Source organism: Schistocerca cancellata, chromosome 2, assembly GCF_023864275.1.
Source record: "Schistocerca cancellata isolate TAMUIC-IGC-003103 chromosome 2, iqSchCanc2.1, whole genome shotgun sequence".
Taxonomy (NCBI): Eukaryota; Metazoa; Arthropoda; class Insecta; order Orthoptera; family Acrididae; genus Schistocerca; species Schistocerca cancellata.
In genome coordinates this window covers 1,031,064,475-1,031,075,816 of record NC_064627.1, presented here as the reverse complement: position 1 = coordinate 1,031,075,816, position 11,342 = coordinate 1,031,064,475, and the positions used below count along the sequence as shown (strand labels likewise).

Genomic DNA, 11,342 nt, shown 5'->3' with positions numbered 1-11,342 from the left:
AGGTTTTGCACTGCTGTGTTGACTACACGAGTGTAGCACAAGAATCACACACCTACTTACAATGCAATTTGCTGGTTGCATGCACTCCAACATGCCGTTGTTGTTGATAGATTAGGCAAGAATTCACGACAATGGTCAACTGAAATGTAATTTTTAAAATGCTATGCTAAGTTATCCAAACTGGTAAATGATTGGATTGACACCACCTGGTCAGATTCACCTCATTTTATGGTACATGAAATGACCACAGAAAGATTAGAAAGACACCAACTTTTTATTTATTAATCAAATGGTATAACAGTTTCCAAGAAAATTGAAGCACTGCTTCAATGCTTCTTGACAGTCATTGTATTCTTTCCATGGTCTTAGTACATTTTCATGCAACAATGTCAAATGAGTTACTAAACTGGTAGCAACACCCTCGGTGTGGCCACGTAAGACAGCTGATATATTCTCCATAAATCGATCTGATGACTCCATTAACACTTTCTTCCTCTTGACAACATCATTCACACCCTTGCACATTGTGCATGTAACCAAATTTCCTTCAGACGGGTTGGTTGGAAAGTTATCTTCTAGCATAGTGCTACAGTGAGTGCATTTAAGCAATAGCTGTGCACTCGGGAGACTGACATATAAAGGCCAATTACCGGTGCATGGTTCACACATGCACGTGAAAAAGTACTGTGAACTCAGATGTAACTGCCTTTCCTCAAGGCTATGAGTTGCATAATGATAACCATAATTGTCAAAGACCTGAAAACGAAAATCATTAATTATAAGAAACTGCTTCTGTTCACTAAATTAGCAAACAAATATAATTAATGACACACAGTTAAAGTTGCAGCAAACAGAACTAAGGAAAGGGAACCTGTAACCAGCAGGACTAATGTGTGTGACTAATGTGTGTCCCTATAGCTCAATTCTTTAATCTTGGCGGTTCGCGCATGCCCGCCCAGACGCGGGAGATTGCTGCGTTGCCAGTTGTATGTGCCAAGAGAAGCAGCGCCATAGTATAGTTCGCAAACTTACGTTTTGGGGGGAGTGTGCAGTTTATGAAGTAAAGCCACCACGGCCGCATTAACCCTTTCGCTGCTACAGAGACGTGCTCCCCGCATTCCACGATGTGAGCAATTTTGTCATCATTGAACTGCTCACCTGTGCAGACACATGGTGTTTCGATTGCTGTGACACACTTTATCATTCGATTTCACAAAAATTATTTGGCCCAAAAATTTGATTTTTACACATCGTCTTGACTGATACTTTCCCCCCATAAATGACTTAATTTTGTTTCGATGTTCAATGCAGTTATTGTGCAGCATTAGATGTAGTAAACCATTGCACGGAATTTTGAAAAGTTTGCAGAGGTAAAAGTCCATAGCGTATACTTTCCGTATGGTCGATTTTAGTTGCCACTAGAAATTTCAAAAAATTACATTCAAACGAATAAAATTTATGAAGTAAGACCCTTCGATATTGTTTTTAAATAAAGAAAATATTAAGCACTGAAGAAGGTTTGAGCTCAGAACCTTTCGCTTAGCAGCTATACACTTTAACCATTACGCTAACGCAGCTCGTCATTCAATACATTTCCCGGAGGACTTTAAAATTTCACGTAAAATACCGACAAACACTGTTGGTATGACTATGAATTACTCATGTTTTGTCGAAGTACAATAGGAAATAAACAATTACCACTTTTCTTTATTGCGAAAAAGCGGTTAGTGGGAATGATACAAACACCTTTCCTTGCTGTCACTATTAGGAGGCTTATTGCTTGTTTGGTTTAATTAATTAATAGAATATGAAGCAATTGGTATAAAGAATGCTTTTTCCAAACTTTCTGTAAAAGAAAGTCCGCTATCAAGACATTGCTTTTGTTCAATTACTTTATTTATGACTGAACATTTCTAAAACTGAAGACACTCGTCCGTGCTCTGCACTGCAGTCGAGCTCTGGCAACATTGTTCTCTGGTCATTGGCTGACTGTGTTTTGTGACGTCAGATGCACAGAACGAACCTAAACTCGGCCGCCGTCATAAATGACGCGCACTTTAGCTTTTGTCAAAAAGGAGGGACATGCACACAGCATGAATGCACACACACACACACACACACACACACACACACACTCTCTCTCTCTCTCTCTCTCTCTCTCTCTCTCTCTGTCTCTCTTCCTGCACTGTGAAGTACTTGACAGGGGGTACTTCTTGGTTGTTATGTGCCACCCATCTTAATTTTCACTAGTCTTTTCCGCCTTGATTTGCTTGTCATCTTCCATGCCTTTCTTTATTCCTGCTTTCCACTTATCTATTTATACTCTGCATTATCACTCACTGGCATTATCAATGGTAGTTTCTATACTCAGTAATGTTATTTTTTTTTTATTATTTCTTTATTTACTATTAGTCACATTCAGCTATACATACTGTGGTTCAGTCTGGTTAGAGGGACTAGAAAGAAAAGAGAAAGCACATGTTTCTATTATATATGGGAACTGGATACAAGACATAATCTTCTCCTACTTCCCCCTCTTTCTATCCATCTTCTCTCACCCTCCTCCCCCCACCCACTGACCTTGAACCTTTTCTATTGTCACTGCAAATTTAGATGCTGTAGTAGTTTTCCAGTCATAAGACGATAAGCCCAAAACACAACATTCCTGTTTTCTGTGAAAACAGTCTGCAAGAAAGCAAACAAAACAGTTCATTGCTGTTTATACAATTTACGTTTAGAAACATTCAGCTGCCTGAGACTACAGTTGTGTGTGTGAGTTAGGTTTGCATGAGAGTATGTGTGTGCGTTTGTGTGTCTACTGTTGACACTGTGCGTTTGTGTGTGGCTGAAAGCTTTAATTGTGAGAGGGTTTTTTTTTTTTTTTTTTTTTTTTTTTTGCTGTACCTATCTGCGACTCAGCATCTGTGCTGTGTGGTGAGTAGCAACTTTCCTTCTCATAATATTGTTACATTCCATCCTGGATTTTCCATTGTTTGATATTATGAGAAAGAATATACATGGGGGAAACAGTTTGTCTAATTGTTTAAATGCCTCACTATCACAGTAAAAACTAGCTGCATCAAAGGAACAAAAATGCACATTTTTACAACAGCAGAGCATTTTCTTTCTCACAGTCATTTTTAATAGAAAAGCCGTACATGTTGTTTAAAAAATATATAGTCTATAGCCATCTGAATGTCAACAACTTTTCAAGATTTTTGCTAACAACTTTCACTGTTTTATATATAGTTTCTATATTCGTCCAAACACTTTTAGAGTAACAAGTACAAATTTGAAGTTAATTGGTCAAGTACTTTTTGAGTTTTTTTATAACAATGTTTCCCCTTTATATATTACTTATATACAGGGTGTCCCTCCTAAGAGTCATCAGTCATGTTTAGGAGATATTTACAATTTTGTTTTTCCAATGTATAGCTGGAGTCAGCCCAAACAAATAGTGCTTATCACATTTTTCATGCAATGCCCAGCATCAATAGAAAATGTTGGTTTGTTTCCAGCTACAAACAAAATGATTTTTAAAGTGGAATTTTACATGCAGATTCAGTATAGCGGTCCCAAATTACTCTAGTGCAATATTGGTTTTACCGACATGTATTTATAGGGGCAGTAAAACATGAGGAGTAACAAGCACTCAAGCAGTGACAGCACTGCCCTGGCCTGCACTGGCTGCTACCAACGTGCAGAATGTGCTGTTCGGATGCTGCTGGAGTACTCATTATTTTTATGTTTTACAGTTCCTGTTAATACATATAAGCTACTGTCCATCTGAATGTTCATTAAAGCAGTGTGTAAAATTTTAAGTAAATCTGTTAAAGACTTTTGTGACTTTTGGTAACAATGTTTCCCCTTTATATATTAAATATATATTTGTATATTAAAATGTACATCCAAAAATGTTCATAGAGTATTGTGTAAAACTCTGATAAATCAGCCAAAAACTTTTCGAGATGAAGAACTTTCAGAGAATAAATGGTTCTCCAGTGGGTACATGAAAACACTTGTATTCGAATGCAATGCTATGTCAAAATATCAAAGTGACTGGTGAAGAACTTGCACAGATTAAAGATTTTGAACAAATGAACATTTACAATTTTATTTATGTAGATGATTTTATCCATTTGATGTTTCTTGCTATTTCTCATAATTTCTATTTTCATCAATCTCTTGTTTTATGTATCCGTCACCAACACCCCATTATCAGTATGAAATTGAAATCTAAATCCTGGCAGTTACCCCATATGTAAGAGTCTCTGCAAGATACCTTTTACAAGTTTTGGCTGTTCTTTGTTTCTAAAAGACATGTAAAAATTGATCTCAGGGTAAAAATTCCTTTATAGTCATAAAATCCTCAATTATTTGAACTATCTGCATTTAAATCCAAATAATTTCTGGTATCTTGTGCATGTCTTAGTGCAGGATACAATGTGACTTAAAACAAATTATCTTCATACTTTAACACATATAAAAGGTCTAAATTATAATTACCTCTAGAATAGTAATTTATCTATGCCACTGGTGGTTGAGCTCTATGACTGTGGATTAAACTACTAGAAGAAATACAACACCCAGTCACTGGTTGATGTATTTCTTCAAGTAACCTGATACTATGTTATAACCATAAAGTGAATTGCTGCCTTTTTCTATTTTGCTTCTCTGTTTGGAAAAAAATTTCAAAAATTCTGAACGGTAGAAATGAAATGAGTTATTTCTTTGAATCTTGAATTTAATGTTAGTGTCTGTCACCTTCTCTCTAATTATACCCTTTTTATGGGTTTTCGATTAGACATTCATTGCCTGTGATTCATGTAATAAAAATTCATTTTTTACTTCCAATTTGAATTAATTTATTTAAATCTTCTGAATTATAATTCTAAGAGCAAAAATTGGACTTCATTTTTAAGCAGAGAGCCTAACTGGCAGTAAAAATACTATCTGAAATGTTAGAAGCTCATTCTTGAACGGATTTAATAAGGGAAAACAGTTTAAAAATCATCTAATTTCTAATGCAAGCTGAAATATTACATTTTCAATGTTTTATACAGCAATGAATTTTGTACAACAAGGCATGGCTGACAGAAATACATGGCCATTGAAAAAAAAAGAACAGATTTCAATTGTTTATTGCAAAGCAACTATGGAAGTTAGAAAGACATTGCACACGTCATTGGACAGAGGAAAGTTCGAGGTCTTACTTTATTTATTTTATTTTATTCTACATGTCTAGTTTCACAGGACCAAATTGAGGAGTGAATCTCCAAGGTCATGGAACATGTCAGTATAGAAATTACAACATAAAACTAATAAGAGATAAAATTCTTATCAACCCAAAAAAGACAAGCCATATGTTTATGTAAACACAATCAACACTAGAACATAGGAATCAGCTTAATTTTTCAAGGATCTCCTCGACAGAACAGAAGGAGTGGACCATGGGGAAATTCTTCAGTTTCGATCTGAAAGTGTGTAGATTGTTGCTAAGATTTTTGAACTCTTGTGTTAGCTTACTGAAAATGGATGCAGCAGTATACTGCACACCTTTCTGCATAAGGAAGTGCGATCCAAATGCAGAGTTGATTTCTGCCTAGTACTAAATGAGCGAAAGCTGTTAATTCTTGGGAATAAGTTGATACTGTTAACAAGATATGACAATAAAGAATACATACATTGAGAGACCAATGTCAGAATACTCAGACAAATGAACAGGGGTCGACAACAGGTTTGCAAACTCACATCACTTATTGCCCGAACCGTTCATTTCTGAGCCAAAAATAAGCTTTGAGGATGGGAAGAGTTACCCCAAAATAAAATACCATACATCATAAGCAAATGAAATAAGCAAAGCAGACTACATTTTCTGTGAACTATCACTTACTTCATATATCATTTGAATAGTAAAAATGGTGGCAAAAAGTCTTCGAACAAGACCTTGAATGTGGGCTTTCCATGACAGTTTACTATCTAACTGGACACCTAGAAATTTGAACTGTTCAGTTTCACTAATCATATGCCCATTCTGTGAAAATAGAATGTCAGGTTTCATTGAACTTTGTGTTAGAAAATGTAAAAACTGAGTCTTGCTGTGATTTAGCATCTGTTTATTTTCTATAAGGCATGAACTTATGTCATGAACTGCACTATTTGAAACAATGCTAGTGTTACACATGACATCCTTTACTACCAAGCTAGTGTCATCAGCAATCATCTATAATACTAGAGGGCATATCATTTATATAAATAAGGAACAGGAGTGGTCCCAGCACTGATCCCTGGGGCACCCCTCCATTTAACCATGCCCCACTCAGACCCCACATCATAGCCATTCTCAGCACTGTGGATAATGACCTTTTGCTGTGTGTTGTTAAAGTAACAGGTGAACCAACTGCGAGCAACTCCCGTATTTCATAATGGTCCAACTTCTGGAGCAATATTTTTGTGATCAACTCAGAGGCCTTAGTTAAATCAAAAAGATGCCTGGTGTTCAAAATCTTTTGTTTAATTTGTTTAGCCCATTCAGTATCTCTCAGAGAAAAGAGAATATAGAATTTTCAGTTGTTAAATCACTTCTAAAACTGAACTCTACATTTGATAGCAAATTATGTGGTATACAATGAGCAATTATCCTTACATACATAGCCTTTTCAGTAACTTTAGCAAACACTGATGGCATAGAAATAGGTCTAAATTGTCTAAATCATCTCTTTCTCACTTTTTATAAAGTGGTTTTACTACTGAGTACTTTAATCGTTCATGGAACTGACCATTCTTAGAGGAGAGATTACAAATATGACGGAGTACAGGGCTAACACATGCAGCACAGCACTTCAGTATTCTGCTACATACTCCATCATATCCATGAGAGTCCTTAGTCTTTAGTGATTTAATTATTGACTCAATCTCCCACTTGTCGGTGTCACAGAGGAGTATTTCAGACATCAGCCTCAGAAAGGTATTTTCCAAGAGTTATATGATTGCCTGTAGAGCCTGTAGAGCCTAAGTTTTTATTTAATTCACCAGCAATGCTCAGAATGTGATTGTTAAATACCGTAAATATATCTGACTTATCAGTAACAGAAATATTTTTACTATGAAATGACTTTACATTGTCAACCTTGTGTTGCTGACCAGACACTTCCTTCAGGACTGACCATATGGTTTTAATGTTATCCTGTGAATTAACTATTCTATTTGCATTTGCACAGACACTATTCCATAAACTCAACATGAGCACCATGCAATGCTCAAGAAATATTGAAACGTTAGTGACTGCTTCAATAATTCGATTTCTTAGCTCTTGATGAGTAGCTGCCATAGGTGGAACAAAGACATAACCCCACAGAAAAAAAAAAAACTACGAGGTGTGAGGTCTGGTGACTAGAGAAGCCAAAATCAATGAACAAGATCTTGCTGTCCAACACACAAAATGATTTCTCTTGTGGTGTAGTCACCATGTTGCTACAAACAAACAACAGTGCAGCTGTGTCAAAACTTTGAACCTTCCTCTATCCAGTGACATGTGCAGTGTGTTTTTATTTTTAATAGTTTGTCTGTAATAAACAACTGACATCTGTTCTTTCTTTTTGAATCATGGAAATGATGGCTTCAAGTTTTTTGAATGCTCCAGTTTTATTAATTAAGAGCAAGAAAGAAATAAAAAAGAGTGGAGAAGAGATAAAATAGCAAGAAAGAGCGCACCTGACCAAGGAAAACAAGTGCAGCACAAATAATGAAAAAGACACAAATGAAAAGTGATAAAAAATAAGTTCCTTATGCTTACTAAAACTAAAAACTAAATTCCATCCAAACATGTCTTGTCAGGACTAATGGTACTGACTGAACACTGTGTCAGGTGTAACAGGATACAGATAAGGAGGGGCATGTGGTCAGCACACTATTTCCTGGCTGTTGTCAGCTTTTGTGACTAATTCTCAGTCAAGTAGCACCTTAGTTGGCCTCACAAGGGCTGGATGCGCCCTGCTTGCCATCAGCACTCGGCAGACCCAAATAGTCGCCTATCCAAGTGCTAGCCAAGCCTGTTAGTGCTTAACTTTGGTAATCTGAAGGAAACCAGTGTTACCACTGTAGCAAGGCCATTGGCCCCTACACTTACTAATTAGTCAAATAACAGGAACCTGGGCCAGAGCAATAAGAATGTGAAGGTTTATGATACTGGGTGTCAAGCTGGTGGATTATATGCTGAGGAAAAATTAGAAATGTAAGAAAAGAACAAGAAATAAAAATGTGGTACTATCACCATCAATGAGGATAATTTAGATACAACTGCTACTAATTCCAACTAGCCAAATTTACTCTTATTCATATTGTATTTTTGTGTTCCTCTTTTGCTCTTGATGAAGAAGCTATTAAGTCAGTGAGCCAGAAAGCCATTGTATCAGTCCTCTTGTAATAATTCTGGTTTCAACTACAGGTGGACAGGCTCTTTTGTTACCCCATGCAGTCCATTAATGGGAAAATGGCAAACTAAAATTAGGGTTTCACATTACTACACATCTAATGCATAATTTATAATTATGATAATTTTATTACAGTTATATTTAGTTCTCCTCCTCCTCCTCTCCCTCCCTGTGTGTGGGGGCGCGGGGGCATCTCAGTGATTTATCTTTATCCACAACACTAACGCATGCAAACTACCACCTCTCATAAATAGATAAATAAAATAAAACTTAAAATGGAACAAAGGTAGACATGTTTGTAAATGTAATTGCAAACATGTTAACACACAAGCATAGACATCCAAAATGAAAAAAAGTAATTGGAATTTTGATACCTGTTCACCTTTCTTGATTGGTTTTATGACTCTCAGAACAGCTGTGCTTCCACAATGACTATTCCTCACAACATTTGGATCACATGAGTGGTTTATCAAACTTAAAAAAGAATATGCTGCAGCTCCTATTTCTATCATGTCTAAATCAAACTTTTCTTTGTTTTGGGTTACTGCAGAAATGTGTATAAATTCTGAAACTTCATGAGCATTGCATGGTAAATTTTGTAAATGTCTCAATAAAAGACCACCAACAATAAGTTTGGCTTCCTTCTGAAAATCTTGAGGGCTCTGATGACCTTCACTTCCCTTGTTCTTTCCTGAATCAGGCAACTGTTTATAACTTGAAGCATTTTCTGGATTGAAGAAATGTGAGTACTCTTCAAAACAATGCAATATACATGCAGCATTAACAGCACGCTTAAACAAATCACCTACAGTTCGTTTGTCTGTATTGCCAACCAGATGATAAATTGTTGTATATTCATCAGAATGATATTTTCCATCTTTGCTGAAACCTTTTGTTCGTTTATCTGCAGATGTCTCCATTTCAAAAGATTGTATTTCACTGATCAGCTCATTTAATTTTTTTCCATAAGCTGCTGCAGTCAATATAATCCTTACTGCCAACATTCCCATTTTATCGATTCCATATCTGGTAAGTGGTGCCAAAATTGAACAGTCAACAGAATGACTTTTCTCTAGTGCTTCATTTTGACATTCGTCACTGCAGAACATCACCTGGAAAAGAGTGTTAATGAAATCAGTGATATGATTTAAAAATTAAACATAATGAAAACAGAAAGTTACTTTATCATGAATGTTACCATGGAACATGTTTCACAAGGGATCAGTGCATTACAGCGTAGCAAACAGTTGTAGCAGTGGGTGTAGTATGCATCATCTAACAGCACTGAAGCATATGGCCTCTCAATTGCAATCACATCACCTAAAATACAGAAAGTTTTAAAAATGGTAATGGAAAGTTCTAGTAGAATATAAATAATTTTGTTAAATATAAAAAAATTTTGAATACAAGTAACAACTCAACAAAACACACACACACACACACACACACACACACACACACACACACACACACACACACACACCCGTATACCTACAGGAGGTGCAGAGCAAGGAGGTGTGTTGGAGAAAAGTGGTTTATGGCTGGGAGGGAGGCAGCGGGTGCAAGGAATTAAGACGAAAACACTGGTTTGGAGTAAATGAAAGGTTTAAAACTGAAGAAAATTCTAGGAACACTAAAAATAATGATCCAGGAATCACTGAAATTTATTACAAAAATTATGTGATCACCTACATTATACTCTTTCATACAGTACACAATCTAGGAATAGCAAGTGGGAAGTTACATATATCATACCAGGGTGGTGAAAACATTAAGAAAGCATAAGGTGTTGTGATCTGTACTGAGGGAGGGGGAGGGAGGGAGATACCAGGAAACTAGCTTGCTCTGTTCCTCCATGAGTTCCATGGTGTTGTAGACAATGGCGTTCAGGTTGATGCCGTGTTCCTTGACTTTGCAGACAAGACCTCAACATATTGCTCTGAATGGAACAAAATCAACAGATGTAATGGTAATTTCCGGTGCACCCCAAGGAAGGATAGGAAGTTACTGTTTAGAGTATATATATATATATATATATATATATATATATATATATATATATATATATATATATATATATATATATATATATGGTTATAATAGAAGGAAACATTCCATGAAGGAAAAATATACCTAAAAACAAAGATGATGTGACTTACCAAATGAAAGTGCTGGCAGGTCGACAGACACACAAACGAACACAAACATACACACAAAATTCAAGCTTTCGCAACAAACTGTTGCCTCATCAGGAAAGAGGGAAGGAGAGGGAAAGACAAAAGGATGTGGGTTTTAAGGGAGAGGGTAAGGAGTCATTCCAGTCCCGGGAGTGGAAAGACTTACCTTAGGGGGAAAAAAGGACGGGTATACACTCGCACACACACACACATATCCATCCACACATATACAGACACAAGCAGCATATATATATATATATATATAAAATGATCTAGTAGAAAGTGTTGGATGCTCTCTAAGGCTGTTCGCAGATGATACAATTGTCCATAACAAGTAGTAATGCCAGAAGACAGTGATGAATTGCGGAATGACCTAGTGAGAATTGATGGCTGATAAAGGCTCTGGCAATTGACCCTGAATGTAAATAAATGTAACATATTGCACACAGATAAGAATAGAAATCCACTGTTGTATAGCTACACTATTGATGACAAACCACAGGAAACAGTATCTGCCATAAAATATCTAGGAGTGACTATCCAGAGCAACCTTAAGTGGAATAACCATATAAAACAAATACTGGGAAAAGCAGATGCGAGACTCAGAGTCACAGGAAGAATCTTATGGAAATGTAACTCATCCATGAAGGAAATGGCTTATAAGATGCTTTTTCTACCTATTCTTGTGTATTGTTCATCTCTCGGGGATCCCTACCAGATAGGACTGATAGAA

At 36.3% G+C, this 11,342-nt stretch overlaps 1 protein-coding gene across 1 annotated transcript in view; it reads right to left on the bottom strand.

The window, feature by feature from the left end:
• Positions 1-246: 246 nt before the first annotated feature.
• The window catches only part of LOC126160714 (uncharacterized), a 271,072-nt gene continuing 259,976 nt past the window's right edge, over positions 247-11,342 (bottom strand). The window contains exons 6-8 of the mRNA XM_049916924.1: positions 9,631-9,752; positions 8,807-9,544; positions 247-756 (exon numbers count right to left, since the gene is read on the bottom strand). Of these exons, the coding sequence (XP_049772881.1) occupies positions 286-756; positions 8,807-9,544; positions 9,631-9,752 (1,331 nt within the window). The 3' untranslated portion in view covers positions 247-285. The remainder of the gene's footprint in view (positions 757-8,806; positions 9,545-9,630; positions 9,753-11,342) is intronic.